We start from the raw sequence: 22262 nt of genomic DNA, 5'->3' as shown, positions 1-22262 counted from the left end.
GTGGTGACATTTTTTAAAAAATGCATATCAAACATTGTAAGACAAGCTACAAGCTTGTTTAATAGTCTTAAACATGCAGATGGATTTTGAATTTTTTTTTTTTCATTTAACATTTAATTTGTTTGTTACAGTGGTTGATCTATTTGCAGTATATGTATAATCCGTAGACATATATTGTCTAGTCCGTTTGCAGTATTAAGTGATCATTTTCTAGCTTTAATAACATTCTGTACATACATTTATCGTTTCTAGTGCCAGTTTAAATGTATGAGTGAGTATCATTCTTTTTTTAAAACTAATAACGATCTTTGCACATTTTGTGCGAAATTTATCTGAAAAGTTCACTTAGACACAGTTACCATGTCACTTCATTCCACAAAGAGTTTACTGTACTAATACTAAGCCATCTTTAGGTGTTCATTCTTCTAGCGTTCATTTCCATATGTTTAAGCAAACACTAGGCCTATGTTCAGACCCAGATAATATAAACCAACACATAAATGCCGTTTGCAGACAATTTTGATATTTAACAAACTTTTGTACTTTTTTTTAATTGGAGAGTGACAAATGCCAGATGCTAGTTTCGACTAGTTAGCGATACTCAACAGGCATTGAACTTAGCATTTCAAGGTTGGCAGCTAAGCTATACAAGACTCGGAAGGGGCCCAGTGTTGTTCTTTTTTTCTTTTTATTTTTGGCAAAAAATGTTTTAGAAATTATTTCAGTTTTAGACAATCTTAAATTTTATCTAGATCTGCCTATGTTTCTATCTGGATTTAAGAGTCTTTAATAGTTTTTTATAGCAAAAATTCTTCCAAAATTCATTGCAGATTTTAAGGATTTGATCACATTTACAAAAATGATTAAATTAACAACCTATTCTCAACCAAGAGCCAATGTTGTGCTATATTGAGTAATCTTTCCATCCTTTATGTCATATCCTTATTATCAAAACAAGATGACAAAATGGATGAAAAGATTCTTTGTAAACAAACATGCAAGTATCTAGAGTACATTATACAAAATGTTATTATAATTATATTCATAAGGAAACTTTGTTGAACTAATAGCAGAAACGAAAAACAGTCACTTCTTTGCAAAGTGATAGTAAATTGTTAGTCACTTTTGTAAGAATGTTTAAATTCCTGAAGTAAACAAACTTTTTTGTTAAAATAATCAACTTTTTTTTAAGAAAATACTTATGTAAAAGTTCAACCTTAATATACAGTTTGATGAAAAAATATTAACTTACTAATTGCAGATAGTACATCGGAATCTTTCAAAACTTTCCCTGAATAAATCAAGCACACCTTCTCTACAGGCATTTTGAATGCTTTTGCTGCTTCATTTTTCAGCTGAAAATTAATATAACAAATATGTTACCTTTTAAAAATTCCATTAATTCGCAAAATATTTACAAATATTTTCAAACTATTTTTTAAAAGGCAACATTTTAAAGTTCCCATTAATTTAGATAGTTTGGTTCAGTATCAGTAGTCAACAAACTTATGAAGCCACAGACAGGGTTTGCTTTTTGCCGGCAGAAACTGGTTTTTGTCCTGCCAGTGACAGAAACTGGTTATAACCAGTAAAAACAGGGAGAAACTGGTAGAAACTGACAAAAACTAGAAAACATTTTTAATAGCTCTAGTAATTACTTAATGACAGGCAATTAAGTAAAATAAAAAATATAACTCCATTTCGTCATTGCAAAAACTTAATAATAGTTATTTAATTAGTGTAAAAACATGTTAAATAACAAGACTGACATTTCCAAAGCAAAGTAAAATTTATCATAGTTGAAATTACTATGCGTTAGAAATTTTAGCCTTGTAATGTTGTAAGTAACAAATTTTTCAGTTTGTTGTTTATAATTATTTTGTTTGCATTTAATATAATATTAAGTGTAATATATCAAATATTTAAATAAATGCAGATTTTTTTTATTTCATTTAACTCTAAAATTCAGGAACTTGTCATTTTACACTTAATATAACTGAATAAAGCTATTCTCAAAGAGTTCCCCCCCCCCCCTCCCCGTCTTGATTTTTATGGAAAGTTAATAATCCAATTATATAAGTACTAACACAGTCTTCAACTTTGCTGTATATAAGAAACAATATAATTGGTTAGATTCACTGACTCATAAATGTAGTTTCATTGGTTGAAACAGTTTTACATACACCTTTCATTTAACCAATCAAGGAAGCCGTTCTGTTTTTGTAAGCATTCTTCTATCAACCAAAAGAGCTATTTGCACAAAAAGATTTTGTTTTGCGTACAGTTTGCTCTATGCTGTGAAGCTTTTTTAATCATGAGTTCTAAAGGTGGTAGACCAATTCATCCTATATGGGAATTTTTCATTCAGAAAGAAATCAATCATAAATTAGTAGTTGAATGTAATAGCTGTAAAAAAACTGTGAGTGCAAAACCCTACAGAATGAAAGAACATCGTACAAAGTGTAATGGTGCTACTAGTGATGCGTACCAGCAAGCTTCTGATTCTAACATACAAGTTTCGATAGAATCAAGTGATAGTGATTTGGTGATTAACAAGATTATTCCTCTTCCTAAAAAACCAAGACAAGAAAATGAGTCTACAGAAGTTGGATTTTCTAGAATTCAAAGCTCTCTGAGTATTTTTATTATGAAAACAAACTCAAAAGAAAAAGGTGGTTTGGATGAGGCAATTGCCAAGTTCTTGTACAGAAGTAACATACCTTTTTTGGTGAGTGAAAATCCATCATTTATAAGCATGATCTACGAGACAAAATACATAGTCAGTTGCAACTACATCTTGAAAAGAAAATCAGTGGTAAAAAAGTTTCATTGATACGAGACGGATGGAGTAATATCCATAATGAACCCGTTGTTGCAAATTGTACTCACACTGGTTCTGAATGCATGTTTTGTGATTCTGTAAATACAGAAAGTGAAAAAAAAAACTGCAACTTACTATGCTGATTTAGCGAAAAACGCAATAATAGAGCTTGAAACGAAATATGACTGCAAACTATTATCTTTAGTAACTCATAATGAACACAAGATGGCGTTATTGAGGAAAATTATTGAAGAAGAAACGCCATCTGTTACACATCAGATTCTCTCATTAAACATGTGGTTTCAGTCCAGAAATATTTCAGAAACCATCACAGGCAAGGAGCTTGGCTAAAGGAGTACCCAAAAGCTGTAAAACCACACATACCTTGTAATACACGGTGGAATAGCCAGGTGGGCTACTTCGAGTCTTTCATGAAGAATCGCTCATATTATTTACAAATACTAGAAGAACATGAAGATAATATTTATGACAAAGGTATTGTTCCCATCATAAATAATCAGATGATTCACAAAGAAGTTAAACACTGTAACAAACACATGTTTGGGGATTCGTTTAACAAAAGAAGACGCTCTTGAGTGTGCTTTTGAGAAAGAAGTGATGCACAGATTTAATCAAGCAGTTACTGATAATCATTTACTCGCCTATATGCTCCAGCCAAAGTATTTGGGAGTAAATTTATCATGTAATCAAGAAGAAAGTGCCCGTACTTTACTCAAAAATATTAACCCTGATTATGTACCTTATACCATAGCTTTACAAAACAAATCGGCCCCTTTTCCCGAAACCTATTTTTCCAATCAAGTTGTAACAACTACTCCAGCTACCGCATTGTGGTCCAGTTTGAAAAAATGTGCTATACATGAAAGTTTTGTGAATCTTGCTTGTTCTTTGATGATAATGCCAGCTAGTTCTGCTGGGATTGAAAGAATCTTTTCAAATTTTTCCTTTGTGCACAACAAATTGAGAAAATTTTTAGGTTTAGAAACAGCGTCAAAACTTGTATTTTGTTACAGGCTGCTGCAGTGTGAAAACAATGTAAAATTTGATTTTGAATGATGATAGTGTTGTAAATAAATTGTATTTGGGTTAATATTTAATTATTTTTCGTATACATTTTCTATTGTATGTCAGAAATTGCATTTATGTCATTTTTTGAGTTTTTGCCAATTTCTACCATAAATGTCAGCAGAAACCTGTCTGCAGATGGCTTATGGAATTCAACATTTTTCGCGAGCTTTCCGAAAATCTGCAGAAACTGCAGATTTTCTGCAGAAATTTCACAGAAAATTTGAGTTTTCCTCTCACATTTGAACATTGTTCTGCAACTTGGGCCATTTGTTCTGCGACGTATGTCGCAAATTTAGTAGTATTCTGACTTGAGGCTTCATGGCATAATACAGATTACTAGGAAGTTTTTCTTTTTATCTAGGTAGGGGGATCAGTAATTTGATACTGTTCTTACATTAGAATTCAGAAGATTTTGATATGCCTCGAGTTTTTACTCTTATGAAATAAGTAGTCAAATTTATAACTTAAAAGGATATTGACAAACACCCAAAAGCCAAATTTCTGCATTACCTATATGCTCCTCAGGAGAGTGGAAAATGTGCTTAGAATAGATAGCATTTGGGGTCAAGCAACCCCTTTTCTAAAGACAAAGGACTCGGGATGGGGGGCTCATGGTGTAGACTACGGAACTAATGTCACATTCCCCACCCTTGGCGACTTTTTCCTGTTGGTGGCAAGAAAGTGTCGCCAAGAAAACGATGTATGATGACATATGTCATTCATTGTTCTTAGCGATGCTTTTTTTTGTGCCAACAGGAAAAATTCAGATAAAAAAACCGCAATCAAAGCACTTCAGAACACAATATATATATATATATATATATATATATATATATATATATATATATATATATATATATATATATATATATATATATATATAAACAACATAAAACCACAACAAAAAACATTGCTAATGTACGCTTAAAAAATACCAGAAACTAGAAAGTTTTTGTACACAAAAAAGAATTACTAGAAAGTATTTATAATGCTTAAATTAACAAGTAACTATAACATCTCACAAATGAAATATGTCCCAATAGAAATAAAAGCTATTCTCCAACGTGCATTTTATCGAACATAAACTTTTCTCATACTCTGCTAAAAAAGAGCAAAGCGATTCAAATTGCTATGTTTAAAGCGGAACACATCCCCAAAATCAATAACTATTTCAGCCAAAAAAAACGTTTAGTTACTCAAATTTTGATGTATGAAAAGTAAAAATGTCTCAACAAAACCATCCTTAGCATAAACAATACAAAAATACCATACATTAATTTGCTATTCAGACATGCTTTCAATATACCTATTATATTTTACATAAAATAATACCTTCATATTTTTATAAAATGCTAGAGTCAACTTATTTTCAAAAATTCAGTGCCTAAAGGAGGCACGTTTATAGAATATGTCTAAATAATACGTGGCATCGATAAGAATTAACTTTTAGAATAAAATAACCGTACTATTTTTGTAAAGTTAATTTACATACAGTAAAAATAAAGTTAAAAACTACAAGAAACCCTCAAGATTTTGTGAAAACAAAGCGTTTCAGAAGTGAGAGTTTTATTTATTTATTCTTTTTAATTCTAAAAAAAAGAACTTACCTTTTTATGGTATAAATCCTCACAGTCTGAAACAAAACATCATATGACAATGGCACCTTACAGATACACACAAAGTTGGAGTTTCTTTTAATTAAAGTTCAAATTTGAATGAGGCCCTTTTTATGAGAACAGTGCCCTTTTTTTCTTCCAGAGTGAACACTAGTCAGTAACTACCCAATCCAGTGATGCCAAAGGACAGGCCTCAAAGCGACCAAGGATGAAAAATACATCTTGCAGTTCTTAAGGTGCCGCGGTACTGAGATCTATTTTGGAACTCGACCAAGGTTTTAAAGGAAATCATTTTACGGAATAGCAAAAAGGCATGGGCTAGGCAGACTTGATTGACAGACGAGTATCCAATCAGAGACGAAATTTAGGAGAAAGTACTGAACTACACAAGTGATTTATAGTCGTCATTGAGGATCTTCGCCTGCGCCTAGTGGCTTGTGGTTGGTGTTGTCTGCGTCTGCCCTTACGCATTCACTACTCGGTCAACCACATGCTGACTTCCCGCTATTTCGCTAGAAGCTGGTACATCAAATCTTGGGACAGTATCATTGGTAGCTGTACCGGGCAAACTCGAAGTGCGCACTGAGCAACCCTAAAACAGGGTTGGCAAAAGAGAAAAGTTATCGCTAAGCATGAACTGCGCTTTTTCCTCCCCTTGAATGTCGAACAATCTCAATTTCACCGGGGTGGACATCTCTGCCGCTTTATCAGTAAAAGTTTTGTTGGCGAAAAGAAATGAAACATAAGTGGAATTTATTTTTAGGTCGTTATCTTGCAATACATGCACCTAGGATGTCACAAAATTCGCAAGGTGTCTGGTGACGTATAAACGGTATCAGCAGTGACGATTTATTAAAATTTCGTAGTCTAGGAGAAGACTGTTCGTACTTTAACTATACAGTATTAATTTAGACTAAAAAAAAAACAGTAAATGCGCATATTTCAGTATTTGAGAATAAATCAGTTAAAAGTAGCATTACGTACAACCTTATTGGTTTTCTCCCCTAAGCTGATCTCCCCCCCCCCCCCCCCCCCATTATGTCAATTTGTTTTCGGAAAGCGATATAAGTAAAACTAATGAATGTTTGTGTATAACTATAACATTTTTTCCCCCTTGATCTTTACAATATTGAAGGAACATGTGGTTACTAATCCAGTTCTGAATAATACAGCATAGGACAAGCAAGTTGAATTAGAAACAATTATGATGGAGCAGGTGGTGCATCTAATTCCCCTGATTCTTTATTCTTTAAAAGGTTTTTCGAGTAGGAAAAAGGTTTGTGCTCGGAAACTATACGTTGCTTCCTGGAAATGTTTTTACAAAGAGCTTCATGCATTTTCATCTGTCTTTTAGAAGCATTCCAGCTTAATCTCTAAGTAGGACTATTGAATAAAGCTACCTCCCCTTTGGTGGAGAAGATAAGGTTAGCCTGTTAACAACAAAAATGTGAAAGTATAGGTGACTTTTCTGACCTTTGAATATCTAGAGGTCACAGATACGATCACTAGTACACTAAAAGCACAGCAAATATCATAATCAGTGTCGAGAAAAAGAGCTGTATTTTTTAAAAATTGTTTTATTTATTTATTTTTTTTTTATTATTATTATTATTTTTTTTTGTTTAATTTGAGCTTAAAACCTTTCTATACCCCCCCCCCCCCCCCTTCAGCTTCAGCCGTCCTGATGACAAAACAGCGCTCGAGCGAAAATTACCTGCCGTCCGCTTCCAGAAAAAAATCTTATAATATGCAAAATATTTAGACAATTTTTAATTAACCATTGAGCGCTGTTCAACTTAGTTTTTAGCCTACTTTCCCAGTAAAACTTGAAAAGATGAAAAAAGGCATGAAAGAAGGCTGGCTTAAACATCTACAAAATATCGCAAAAAACAAAAAAAAAAAAAAAGTCAAAAAAAAAATTAATAAATAAATAAATAAATAAAATAATTAAATAAATATTAAAAATTGAAAAGTAGGGTACTGAGACGGGGAAATATCTGTCGGTCCGTCTGCCCCCCCCCCCCTAATAACTTTTGAAGGAATCTGTCTGTCTCCCCCTAATAACTTTTGAGGGAATAATCCGATTCAAACAATTTTTTTTTTTGTTCGAAAGATCTCGGCGAAGAGACCTCTTTCCCATGTTTCATTTTTTGATTTGAACAGTTTTTCGTTCAATTTTAAACAGTTCAATAAAACTTAACATTAGCGCCTAGGGGAAATTCAAAGCAAATATAAATTCCGAACTTAGAGGCAAATTTGCTTCAAACAAACTTCGCAGGAAAAAGTTTTTGAAGAGGAGCATGTATAGATAATATCTTTTTGATTTGAACAATTTTACGTTCAATTTTGAACAGTTCAAATCCTTTTGCATTAGCACCTACAGTGAAACTAAAAGTCAATATAGATCCCAAACTTAAAGGCGGATTTACTTCAAACAAATTTTGTTGGAAATGTCTCTTGATGAACTACTCCCGACTCCGACTCCTAGAATTTTAAGGCAGTCGACTCCGAATCCGACTCCTGCACTCGAAAATTAGTCGAACTCTGACTCCACGACTCCAACTCCGTGGCTTTGGTAAAAATTTTTATACGGAGGGAAAATTTGGAAATTTAAAGTCTTCCGAAAAAACCGCCCCGAATAGACTATAATAAAGACTTCGAATTTTGGAAATTTAAAGTCTTCCACATCGTCTCCGACTCCTTTATCAAAAAAAAAGTCCGACTCCACAAACGATGGCAGAGTTGCGGACTTTAAAGGAGAATGACCGATTCCGAGTCTGAATTGAAAACCTTCGACTCCGGAATCTGACTCTTATCCCAAAATGAGATTGACTCCGACTCTGCAGCCATGGTTTTCACTTTGAAATAATTATTGTAGATAAGATTTGTTTTCATTTTCACACAAAAGTTAAAAAGTGTTTGGAGGAGAAATTCAGAGTCTTTTAAGTTTCTACATAAAAATATGCGCAGACGATTTTATTTATAAGTACATTTACTCATTTGTCTAAAAAAAAATCTTTGGCGACTGGGGAAAAACAAACGATTTTTCCTTTTTTTGTTTCCATAATATATTTATTTAAATGTTGCCGGAATAATGCCGTTTTTATGTATTTATATTTATTAACGACAAAAAGAGTAAAAATGTGCGACTGCATATGCACATGTGCATATGCATTAACGTATAATCCGTCTTTCGAGTTTATGACCAAATAAAAAAAAATCATGAATATGACAGATGTAGGTTTATGTGTCTAATATTTTAATGTAGGTAACATTAAAATATTAGGTGTGATTAATTAAAATTTACTCATACAAATAGGGAAAATTTCCAAGTACACCAGAGTGTTACTTAATTGCCGTTGCGCACGGAAATGGCATTTTTGCATATAATACGTGCATTTTTCTTCGGAGCATTGTCGTAAATTGTAATTATTAGTACCAGATTTTGCCTACTATCAGTATATAATTGGTATCTTAAGTTTAGTTTACAATAATTTGTAAGAAAATGAGAGAATGACGGGTCAGTTATTGTAGTCATTGTCAGTTAAATAATATTTTGAAAATTTGTTCTTTAATCTTTAACGATGTATGTATGTTTATAGAAGACTTTCTCTGTTTTAGAAAATTTCGTATGCAATAGTTATTAATAATAATCCTTACACATATATTCTTTTAGCTTCTAATATTATGAAATTGTTGAAACGAACATTTGTTAAATTTTCTTATTCAAAAATATGTATGCTTGTATTGTCATTTTTGTCTTTTATTTTTTAGCTTAATTTGCAATTTTATTGATCTTTCTCCACAAAACAAGAACACCATTAGAATCATTCGTTTTTTCAGCAATTCAAAAATATAACTGTAGGTATCAATTTAATTTTAAATTTCTGACTTTTATCCTTCGAAGTAAAAGTAATAAGAAAAACGTAACACACTCCTACGAGATTTTATCTTTAAAATAGCTCTTTTTTCAAACTGTCTCACCAATGTATTTAAATTTATAAGTAATTTATAAATAGACATAAACTAACATTTTTTTATACTTTAAAGTGGCAAAATTAATTAAACGAGTTTTAAAAAATCTTGTATTTTGGCTGAACTAATTCTCAAATCATATTGGCAACTTTTTTTCTGTCCAAGTCATTCGGTCAAGAAATCCTCGCCAAACAGGGAAAGGGTTACAAAAACGTTCCATGCAGATTGAAGCTCCGACGGGGGGAAACCAATTTTCTGCTTCGCTGATCTTGGTTAGGGAAGGGCTTCCTCCCCCACTGGTGCGCATCTCAGGAGAGCCCGCTGTACCTAGAGTTTTGTAAGCGGAATTCTAATTATTGAAGACAAAAAAATCGCAACTTTGTAATGTGTTTTTCATAACTTTTTTCCAAAATATTGATTTTTTTTTTCTTTCAAAAAAATGGTCGACCAATAATTTTTCTTTTTAAACTTAAGAAATGAATTAATTGATTTAAATCGACAATTTTAATCATGCTATGTAGCTAAGACACTTCTAAATTTTACTACTTCAGCCTTTTTAAAGTCTGTACAGCCTTCGTCCTTATTTTTGATTCTGTTAATATAGGGTTTGCCTCCAGGCCCGTAATTTCAAATTTTATAGGGCGGAGGGGGGGGGGGGTATGTGCTTAGTGTAAATTATCCCAAAAACAGCAAAAACCACGCCGACTTACAAAAAACAGGGAAGTAAATTTATTTTTGTATTACTCAACCTGAAAATTCAAATGGTTAGTAGCCAAAGGCCAGATTTTCTATCACTGGAAGCCACATTTTTCAGAACCTAACTTTTTTAACTGAAAAAATCAGGCAATCTTCAAGTGTTGCACTTAAAGGTGGATCTGAAAAAAAAAATGTATTGGGAAAGTATCCTTGTCGCTACATTGTATGCATATTTGTAAAAGTGGAGAAAAGGAAACGTAAAAATTAATCTTGCTTCAATCATTATTTCCAGTTGAAAATTTAAAGAGTGTATGAATAAAAATGCAAGATTTATTTTGAAAACATTTCTTATAGATGAAAAAGAAGTTTTAAAATGTAAACTTCAAGTGCAAGTAGGACTCGACCGATGCATCGGCGCCGATGGTTCAACAATTTAGCCATCGGCATCGGCGGCCGATGCTAACTTGCAGGAAACATCGGCCCATTGGCCTTAAAAAACATCGGAAAGCCGATGGAATTGGCCGATGTTTTGGAAAAATAAGGACCTTAGTTGTTTTACTTTTTAATACAAAGTAAAGGGAGTTATTGTTTTCATATAAAATTGTTTACTTAAATTTCAGTATGAATTTCTATTTTAGTCACCCCTGAAAGAGTTTTTAATACTGCATTCAGGTACCCAACATGTTAATTATTGCGTTGTTTCTTGAGGCTGGATGTACGTATGTATCTCACATAAGTCATAACTCAAAAATTTTAATTTGTAGAAGGCTAAATTTTCGCATATGGGGTGTGCGTACGTTCCAGTTGTGCACTTCCCTTTCTGTTTTCGATTGGGTGTTCTAAAAAGCCTATTTACTCATTTTTTGTGGCTATTAACTACTTATTTCAATGGAAAACTGATATAGCGTCTCAGACTGACGATCATTTGGTGATATATTGCCGAATTTGAGACGATGGAAACAAATATGAGATGGCGAAACCGGTTTTGTTTCATTTTGTTAGATTCCCGTTAAACCGGCGGTAATTTTTAATTTTTCGATATTAGTAACATTAATCACAGTAATGCAGTCTTTTCTGTATTGCTTCGGCGGAGCTACAAGTTTGGGGCCCGTCGAAATATCTTTTTGGGGCCCTATTTCTCTATCACAGAAGTTCTAAAACATTTATCATAAGCATTTTTGTAACTTCTACGGTGCCCCTATGGTTATGAGCCTCTCGCGCAATTGCAACATTTGCTAAATTTTAAATCCGCCACTGCACGTCAAAACAAACTCGGGTGCAAGTTTTAAAAGGGTTTTTCTGCTCAATGTTTATGATTGTTTTGAACTCCATTTTTTACGACTATTTTATGTATTTCCGAGAACACTTGCGTGCCCCTCCTCCCACTCCCTCAATTCCTGAAATTAAACTCTAGTTGTACTTCTTAGTTGTTTAAAACTAACACCATTCCTGAAATTAGAGATTTTTTTTCTCAAGCTTTATCTATTGTTAAGGAAGAATTTAGAGCATTAATGTAAGAAATTGATTAAAGACGTTTTGAATGGTGACATAATTCGGAAATCAAAGGGACTTTTGAATTTTTTCTTCGGAAGTGCTGAAGTAGATTCAGAAACTCTTCCGAGGCGTTGGTGGTAGCGGTTCTGTACTAAAAAAATGATCTTTCAAATCCCTGACAATCTTATCAATTTATTTCTGTTAGATATTTTTGAGCAATCGCGATTGCTTATTGTTCTCATTTGACTGTCCTTGACGTTACGCTGATTTTATTTCCCCCTCCCCCGCTTCCCTCCCGCCCATCGTCCTCCACAGGCGCGGCTCCTCCGGTCCTGAGCAATGTCCCCCGAAATCCGCTTCTCCTGGTCGGTGGCGTCCATGTCCTACACATGCTCATACACACACACGCCTATATCCATACACAAGTCTATGCACACACAAGCTTACGCATGCACAAGCACCCACACACACAGAGACATACACACCTACGTGTGTGCACAGATCTACGTACGCACACACACACAACTATACACACGTAAACGCCCAGGAGAAGGGCAGGTTTGGGGGGTAAGGAGCAGTTTCTAGAAACAATAACTCCAATGAGTAGGGTCCTGTCGCAACTCGTGATTGCGAAAAACATAATTTGAATTAAAAATATTAGAACTCAAATTTTTTTTTTTTTAACTTTTTTTTTGCCATCGGCCAACGGCATCGGCCATCGGCAATCGACCATTTGGAAGAAAACTATCGGCCATCGGCCATCTTTGAACAATCGGCCAACAATCGGCATCGGCCCATCGGCCAAAAAATGCCATCGGTCGAGCCCTAAGTGCAAGTATAAACAATAAATATTTATATACTTTTGCCAGAAATGGGGGAAAATAAAAATGGACTGACGTCTAAAAGATATCAGCTCTCGACATAAAGAGTACTTATTATTTTTTTTATTAATAAAATTTTTTAATCTGGTTCAAAAAAGTCGAATTAAAATGCAATATACATGGGTCGTTCCATGTCAAGTGACCTAGGGGTTCCCAATCGACCCTCTCCAATTTTTATGAAAATTTTAATGGATGTTCATAGAAGACGAATATGAAGCTATGCCAAATATCCATAAATCGTATGAATCTGCCGATATCCATAGTTTGGCCCCTTTTTTCGCGTTGCGATTAAAACGACAAAATCATCAAGTTTGTGCTTTCCTTGCTCACGGCCTGAGATGGCCTACTGGTATTGGTGATCCTGAACAACTTTTGCGGTTAGAAGAGCCTAGTTATATAGCAACAGATCGATGCATGGTAGATTTTTCACAATTTGCTGCGAAAGCAGGATTCCAACCATACACATCGGCTTGTACCTGCTGAGAGATTAGTTTTCTGAAGCTGATTATTTCCTCGTTTGTAGCCTGTTTTTATGCAAGTGGCATCTTGATAGCCCAAATAATTGCTGAATTTTTTCCAGTTCAGTCAAAAAAGTTTTTGTCAATATTGTCTCAATTAAAAAGAGCAATCTCAAAATGGTCCTCTTTAATTTGATTTTTCTTCATATCATTAAAAGGAGCACACTTTTAATTATGCAACATTATTACTTACAACATAAATTACTTTTTCAATTACTTACAAATTCATGTCAAGCAATTCTAATAAAATTTACAGGATCTATTGCACCTGTGTTTTGAAAGGAAAAAAAAATGAGATATTTTAGACCGTTTGTTTTTGTGGGAGAGCGCTTCCCAGGAAAACTCGAAAAATGTAAAAAGTTTCGGTGCTTTTTTCTCAGCTTTATGAGGGCGAGAGTGTCCGACTAGGTATTTTCTTAAAGCTCTCCGGAGGGGGGGGGGGGGGAATATGATTTAAAATTACATGTCACTTCACAAGATTATGCGACACTAATATTTCAAAGTCATAAAAAACATTGCTTGATATTTTCAAAAAAAGAGAAAAAAAGAATTTGAATTCTGAAATTTTTGATTCAAATTATGTTTTTCGCTATCACGAGTTGTGACAGGACCCTACTCCCCCAAAGCAGAATACTTTACGATGTTCTGCAACGTAAAATCATTTGACCAAAATTGTTCTGCAGTACTTCAAGCATTGTACACGAAAAAACGTGACATTTCCCACAAATTGGGTGTCAAAAATCAAAATCGTTTCACGTGGGAGGTTTTTTTTTTTTTTTAACTGGACTGTTGCTATTTATTTCTGCGGAAATTGAATATTTCCGGAAACATCACAGCTTTCAACCAAATGACTAACTAAAAAGGACTGAATTTAGAAAATTAGTTGATCGTGAAAGCTATAAAATCAAAAAAAAAAAAAAACTTTAAAAAGGTGTCAAACCTGACTCGATTGAGATTCTCCGAAAATAGTTAATATGCTTTCGAAAATGCACAGAAAGAGCAAAGATACAAAATTTTATAAAAATCCGAACCTAAGTGGTAAACCACATTTTTTTTTGGTTAATTTTACATGGCATGAAGGAGCAATTAAAATAATGTTACTAAATAAAGAAATTACTGAAATAATAAATAAAATGAGTCGAGTTTGGGTTGCATATAATAAAACACTTCAAAACTTTCTAAATAATTGAAATGTTTTCTGGATGCAAAGGGATTGAAATCTCAAACAAGACACGCAATTTCCGGCGATGGACATGTTTCAATGTTGGCATGTTTCCAAAACATACGTGCATGGTGTAAATTACAGTGGATGAAGATCGATTGGGAAAGTCCTACAAAGTACTTATTGAATTCAACATGGCGAGCTTTCCGCCAAATTATCGTAATTTGCGAGAATTTTAGATTTTCTTCTAGTTTTAAGAAATCTGCATAATTTCTGCAAAATTCTATCTTGAGTTGGAAGATATTTGTAGAAAATCTGCTGTTTCTACAGATTTTCTGCAACGTAGTTTCTGCAGATTTTCGGCACTGCAGTTTTTGCAGATTTTAGGCACCGCTGTTTCTGCAGATTTTCTGCACCATGGTTTCTGCAGATTTTCTGCAGAATTCACTGAAATTTGCAGCTTTTCTGCAGAAAATGTGTCAGTTTTCCTCTCACACTTGAACAGAATTGTTCTGCAGCTCAGGCATCTGTTCTGCGACGTACGTGGCAAATTTAGCAGTATTCTGCTTTGGGGCCCTACTCATTGGAGTTAATGTTTCTAGAAACGGCTCCTGTCCCCCCAAGCCTGTCCCTCCTCTTGGGTGGTTACGGGTGTATAGTTGTGTGTGTGCGTAGGCGCGCATGCGTGAATGTGTAGACTAGTGTGTGTGCGTTGACCTGTGTGTATGCACGTAGGCGTGTGTATGTGTAAGGGCGTGTGTGTGAGAGAGAGAGAGCGTGCGTGTGTGTAGGACATGGACGCCACAGCCCAGGAGAAGCGGATTCCGGGAAACAGTGCTCAGGACCAGAGGAGCCGTGCCTGCAGAGGACGGTGGTGCGGCATAGGCCCCTGGTTCAAGCTGAAAAATCAAAGGATCTCAACAGCGGTTAAATAAGGACAATAAGGAACTCGGATTGCTCAATAAATGTGGTGCATAAGTGGTAAAAAATTTCAGAATGGTACTGTAAAGGGTTCTTTCCAAAAAGTAATAATGAAACTGTGAGAAAGAGATTTACAGATGTTTTTAGATGTTGCAATTTCTTCGCCATGTAATTGTTAATTGAAAATGTGAAAAGCGGTAACTGAAAATCATGTGCTTTGACTGCCGTAGTTGTGAATGAAAATTCTGACTGGGATTGTAATGAGCTCATAATGGGAAAAAAATGGCTTTTCAACCGTTCCACCATTTAATTTACTGAAGTGAAGTAGTGAGCCATAGACATTGGTGACTTCTGAAGATATTTACAAAAAAAAAAAATGCCTAGGGCAAAATACTCTTAATATCATATGGCAGTAGCAGATCCGGGGGGGGGGGGCGCTAAGGAGCTTCTACTCTCCCCCCTCCTCCTTCCTCAATGAGGTCTGAACTTACACTACATAAAAATGAAGTTTCAGAGATTTTTAGTGCTGCAATAATTTTTCGAATTTAAATGGGCCCATAAATATTGTTACAAATCCTGTAAATAGTAAATATTGTAGGAACGTAACCTGTAAATAGTTTCCCGTAATGAATATACAACCCCTTTTTCATTCGGCTAAAGTATACGACCCCTATTTTCTTTCTTTTCATTGATAACGGTCAACGCATTTCGAGAAGCGTGTGGAATATTTGAGAAAATTCTTTTCGGTGTATTTAAGCCGTTAGCGATGGATAAACAGTTAGTTTGGATTGATTTTTCGAGCTGAGGGCATTTTGCTCTGTTTATAGCGAGGCATTTCGCTGTGTTGTTTTCGTATTTGGAAGTAAATACGTGTGTAAACGTTGAGTTTACGGTGTTGTGTGATAATTGCTTAATTGCTGATGAATAATTTAGCAGTGGTTGAAGATCTTTCCTGTACATAGTGTAAATAAATTTCCTGTGTTTTTATCAAGAACTGTGTCTTCATTTCAAGAAAGTGGAAGTCGCACCGAATCCGTTACAATTTGGCGCCCAACGTGGGGCTACTTCAGGACTTTCTTGCAGTAAGTGTGACTTTGGACATTTTTTCATAAAGACTTTTTAAATTTGGACTTTATTTTTATGGTGATTACTCGCGCAATGGATGACCAATTAAAACAACTTCTGGAAGCAATTAATGCTGTGAAAAGTGACTTGACCGAAAGTTTGTTGGCAAATCAAGACCAGTTAAAAAGCGATTTAACGGTGCTGAAAAAGGACTTAACGTCTAACCAAGAAGAAATTAAAAACGACCTTATTTCGGTAAAGACTGTGATGGAAAATAAATTTAATGACATAGAGCATCGAGTTGATGCAATTGAAGAAAAATTTGATACCGTTGAAAGCCGATTCAATGCTGTAGAAAATAAATTTGAAGATGAAGATAGACGATTTCATCTACTTAAAGAAGAGATCTTTAAGGACGTGGAAAGGAGATTGGCTACCGCGGAAAGCAGCTCTGTACAGTTTGGCGCTCCCACATCGGTTGCTCGACCGTCCATTAAACTTGCCACATTTGATGGGAAAACTTCGTGGCAGGTTTACAAAACTCAATTCATGATAGTGGCGGAAGCGAACGGATGGGACTCTGCTACCAAGGCCTGTCATCTTGCAGCATCCCTGAGAGGTGACGCAGCGGACATTCTCCAGACCCTTCCGGACAGCCAGCGCCTGGATTTCGCCGCCCTCACATCTGCGTTGGAGCTTCGCTTCGGTGAGAAGTGCCAGAAAGATTTCAGCCGACTCCAGTTGAAATCCCGTTTCCAGAAAACCGGGGAAACCCTGCAAGAGCTAGCGGCGGACGTCGAGAGATTGTCTCATCTTGCTTTTTGTGACTGTCCTGCGGATGTTCGAGACAACCTGGCACTCAACTACTACATCGACGGGGTTCGAGATCCGGAAATCCAGAAAGCTCTACGGATGGCGGATGTCAAAGACCTGCCAAAGAGCAGCATAACAACCCAAAAGAAACAAGAGCAGAAGTGCTGGAAATGCGGTAGTGAAGGACACCTGCGAAGGAGTTGTCCGGCTCGCCAAGCTACGCGAGGGAAGGAAATCACCACCACTAAAGCTCTGCAGATTTCCTCTTCTAGTAGTGGCAGTGATGGACTTTTCATTTACGCACATGTAAATGGGAACCCCTGCAGACTGATTGTTGACACTGGAGCCAATGTGACAATCATTAGGACAGATATGGCTCGTGAATTTGGATTGAAACTGCTGTGGACATCGCCACGCGTAAGTCTCCAGACTGTGACAGGCGACAAAATTGAGATTGACGGTAAAGTGGACTTGGAAATAGTGTTTGGGAATGCCACCTACCATCATACGGCATTCGTCGCTAATATCACGGACCCCTTCATTCTCGGATTGGACTTTTTGAAGAAATATGACTTCACTCTCGACTTCAAGACTAATGAGCTGCACTCGATGAGAGAAGACATAGCCGTTTTCCCTGCAGAAAGTGATGTAAAATCCGCTCATCAAATAATAGCCCAAACGGATATATCGATTCCCTCAAGGTCAGAATCATTAATACCTGGCTCCCTTGCAGAAAGCAATAGTTTTCGATTTGGACTCATTGAATACCCTAACCTAAGCAATAACCTAAAAGGAGTGCTGGTAGCATCTACGCTTGTGGACCTTTACAAGGATGTAATTCCTGTAAGAGTCGCCAACGTGAGTGAAAGGCCAAGGAATATTCGGAAAGGTGAAGTGTTAGCAACTTGTACTCCAGTAAACTGCATCATTAGAAGAATCAATTCCCCCGAAACTGTGTCTTCTGAGTCCTTGACATCGAAGTTAATTGGGAGTGCACCCTTATCGAAAGATCAAAGAACTGCTGCGGAACAATTGGTGGATGACTTTAAGCATCTGTTTTCATCTACATCGGAGGATGTTGGCCGTACGAATTTAACGCAGCATAGGATCTACACTGGAGAACACCCACCTATTAAACAGCATCCAAGACGACTACCGTTCGCCAAGCAGGAAGAGGTTGAGACCCTCCTGAAAGAGATGAAGGAGAATGATGTTATCGAACCTTCATCCAGTCCTTGGGCTTCTCCCATCGTCTTAGTCCGAAAGAAAGATGGCTCCACCAGATTTTGTGTCGATTACCGACGGCTGAATGAAATCACCAAGAAAGACAGTTACCCTCTTCCACGGATAGACGACACCTTGGACACTCTTTCCGGACACAAGTGGTTTTCGACCCTGGACTTGAAGAGCGGCTACTGGCAGGTTGAGATACACCCTGATGACCGAGAGAAGACAGCGTTTACAACTGGACAAGGCTTATGGCAGTTTAAAGTAATGCCCTTCGGCCTCTGCAATGCACCAGCTACGTTCGAGCGTCTTATGGAGACAGTGTTAAGAGGACTCTCTTACGAATCCTGTCTGGTCTACTTGGACGATATCATCATCGTGGGACGCAGCTTTGGAGAACATCTGGCAAATCTTAGGAAGGTGCTGCAAAGGCTTAAGGAAGCCAATCTGAAGTTAAGTCCGTCCAAATGTAATTTGTTCCGCCGGGAAGTGAACTATCTTGGTCACATCATCTCTTCTGAGGGTGTGCAAACCGATCCAGAGAAGGTATCTGCGGTCAAGAGTTGGAGTCGTCCCGAAAACATCCATCAGCTGCGAAGTTTCCTGGGGCTCTGCACGTACTATAGGAAGTTTGTGAAGGGTTTTTCCAACATTGCACGACCTTTGCATAAGCTGACGGAGATCAAGCAAAAGTTTGAATGGTCCAAAGAATGCGAAGATGCATTTCTACGACTGAAGGAGGCTTTAACATCAACGCCTATCCTCGCCTATCCTCAGCCTGAAAAACCCTTCATCCTGGACACTGATGCGAGCAACGAGGGCATCGGAGCTGTTTTATCCCAAGAAATTGACCGAAATGAACATGTCATCGCTTACTGGAGCAAATGCTTATCCAAGTCGGAGCGAAATTACTGCGTCACCAGAAAGGAGTTACTGGCCATAGTGAAAGCTGTAGAACACTTCCATCATTACCTCTACGGCCGAAAATTTCTGCTTCGGACAGATCATGCCTCGTTAACTTGGCTTTTGAACTTCAAGAATCCAGAAGGCCAGATAGCCAGATGGATACAGCGGCTCCAGGAATATGACATGGAGATCAAGCATCGAAAAGGGTTATCTAACGGGAATGCTGACGCTTTATCAAGGAGACCCTGTCCTGAGAACTGCCACTATTGTTCCCGAATCGAGAAACAGTATGGAACGACTAGCCCTACCGCCTATCAGGTGACAGTGACTCCAACATCATCAGAACCTGATCCATGGAGTGATGACCAAGTTCGAAAAGATCAACTTGAAGACCCCGACATAAAACCAATTTTAGAGTTCATGGAAAGTGACAGTCGACGCCCTAGCTGGCAGGACGTTTCCATCTTCAGTCCTGCAACAAAAAGATACTGGGCTTTATGGAACTCACTCCATTTACGGAACGGCGTGCTACACCGGAAATGGGAATCTGACGACGGCAAGACATCTAGGTGGCAGTTACTACTTCCTCGATCCAGGATTTCAGATGTTCTGAAAGAAATACATAGTAGTGCGACTGGAGGACATTTTGGTGTCTTGAAAACTCTCAATAAAGTTCGGGAGCGCTTCTTCTGGAGCAAGGCGAAGGATGACGTGGAGAAGTGGTGCCATTCTTGTGACGCCTGTGCTGCTCGTAAAGGACCGAAGAAGAGAAGCAGAGGGAAGCTACATCTGTACAACGTTGGAGCTCCTTTCGAACGAATTGGGATCGACATCCTGGGTCCTCTACCAAGAACTGCTGATGGGAACAAATACATTCTTGTTTCCATCGACTACTTCACCAAATGGCCGGAAGCATATCCCATTCCAGATCAAGAGGCTACTACCGTAGCAGAGACTCTAGTCCAACATTGGATCTCGAGATACGGAACACCTTTGCAGATTCATTCCGATCAAGGGAGGAATTTCATCTCTGCTGTGTTTAAGGGCCTATGTCAAATTTTCGGAATTGAGAAAACTAGGACAACATCACTACACCCACAATCGGACGGCATGGTGGAGAGATTTAACCGCACAATCCTGAATAATCTCTCACTTATGGTATCCAGAAATCAACAGGATTGGGACAAGAAGCTACCTTTGTTCCTGCTGGCCTACCGCAGTGCTGTCCACGAGACTACCGGATATGCCCCATCTCAGATGCTCTTCGGACGAGAGCTTCGGCTACCTTGTGATCTCGTCTTCGGTCGTCCTCCGGATGCGCCTTCATCGCCTGAGGAGTACATCCAGGATCTCCAGGCCCGGTTGGAAGACGTTCATAACGTCGCACGAGAGCGAATCAACATTGCGGCGGAGAAGATGAAGACCCGATACGACACAAGGTCTACTGGACATGAATTCAACGAAGGCGACAAGGTTTGGTTATGGAATCCCATCCGACGGAAAGGTCTTTCACCCAAATTGCAGTCGCATTGGGATGGACCCTACAAAGTCGTTAACCGACTGAATGACGTCGTAGTGAGGATCCAAAAATCACCTAATGCAAAACCTAGGGTTGTACATTATGATCAGTTAGCCCCATACTATGGCCATAGTTCATGAGTATTACGTAAACAACCATGGTTGATAACATAAAAGTTGTAGATAATTTTTGCTTTTAATGTTTAGTAATATTTCTTGTTATTATTGTGTTTTCTGTATCTGTTAGTTATTAATTCATGTGTATATTTGTAAACTTGTGATAGAAGTTTGGCACCCTTTCTGGGGATTGTACTGCCCGGGACGTCAAGTCTTAGGAAGGGGGCAATGTTACAAATCCTGTAAATAGTAAATATTGTAGGAACGTAACCTGTAAATAGTTTCCCGTAATGAATATACAACCCCTTTTTCATTCGGCTAAAGTATACGACCCCTATTTTCTTTCTTTTCATTGATAACGGTCAACGCATTTCGAGAAGCGTGTGGAATATTTGAGAAAATTCTTTTCGGTGTATTTAAGCCGTTAGCGATGGATAAACAGTTAGTTTGGATTGATATTTCGAGCTGAGGGCATTTTGCTCTGTTTATAGCGAGGCATTTCGCTGTGTTGTTTTCGTATTTGGAAGTAAATACGTGTGTAAACGTTGAGTTTACGGTGTTGTGTGATAATTGCTTAATTGCTGATGAATAATTTAGCAGTGGTTGAAGATCTTTCCTGTACATAGTGTAAATAAATTTCCTGTGTTTTTATCAAGAACTGTGTCTTCATTTCAAGAAAGTGGAAGTCGCACCGAATCCGTTACAATATGTAAACTATATATGTAGTAACGTAGTAATGGGGATGAGGGGGAGGGGGTAGAAGACTGTAATTCCTGTTCCAACTTGGGCAAAATTTAATAGCAGATTAAATTGTGATCTGCAATGGTATGGAAAGGCTTGGGGGTAGTTCTTAAAAGGTGGGAGCAAACACAAACCTCAACTTTGAAGCTTCAACACCAAATAACTTTCATTTTAATTAACTCAAAAATTTTTGAGTTAAATTATAATACTGTATAGAGACAAGAATTGACATAAATTATGGAAAAAATGCTCTTTAAATGCCCTTAAAAAAATATTTTCTTTGCTAAAAGGCGCAATTTTGGACATACCAAAACGTTAACTGAGCAAATGTACCATTAAAGAAAAATTTTTTAAAATTATTTCCATACGTTTCAAAAAAAAATTAAAGGTATGAATCTTACACTGAATAATTTTTTGTCAATATTTTACACAAATAACAAAAGTAAAGACAGATTATTCACTTTGTAAACGATTTTAGAAAATAGTAAGTTTGAAATTTGATGCATGTCCAAAATTTACGATCTTTACAATGCTATTTTTTGAGAACTAAGTATATGATGTTTTCATTTTAGGTGTTAATCGAGCCTCGGAATCAATTTTTAATTGTTTAAAAGTGTTTTCATAAGCTTTTATGCAATATCTTAGAAGAAAAATAATTTTTTTTAAACGTACATGTGAGATGTCCAAATGGCGTTACGATCT

General features: G+C 36.7%; 1 protein-coding gene across 1 annotated transcript in view; it reads right to left on the bottom strand.

The window, feature by feature from the left end:
* LOC129232732 (ubiquilin-1-like) overlaps positions 1 to 22262 on the bottom strand; it is a 32937-nt gene that overhangs the window by 3771 nt on the left and 6904 nt on the right. Inside the window, exon 2 of the mRNA XM_054866843.1 lies at positions 1253 to 1355. Coding sequence (XP_054722818.1) covers positions 1253 to 1355 — 103 coding nt within the window. The remainder of the gene's footprint in view (positions 1 to 1252; positions 1356 to 22262) is intronic.

Source organism: Uloborus diversus, unplaced genomic scaffold (genome assembly GCF_026930045.1).
Source record: "Uloborus diversus isolate 005 unplaced genomic scaffold, Udiv.v.3.1 scaffold_1342, whole genome shotgun sequence".
Classification (NCBI taxonomy): domain Eukaryota; kingdom Metazoa; phylum Arthropoda; class Arachnida; order Araneae; family Uloboridae; genus Uloborus; species Uloborus diversus.
The sequence above is the reverse complement of the archived record's forward strand: the minus strand, read 5'-3'. Positions and strand labels throughout refer to the sequence as shown.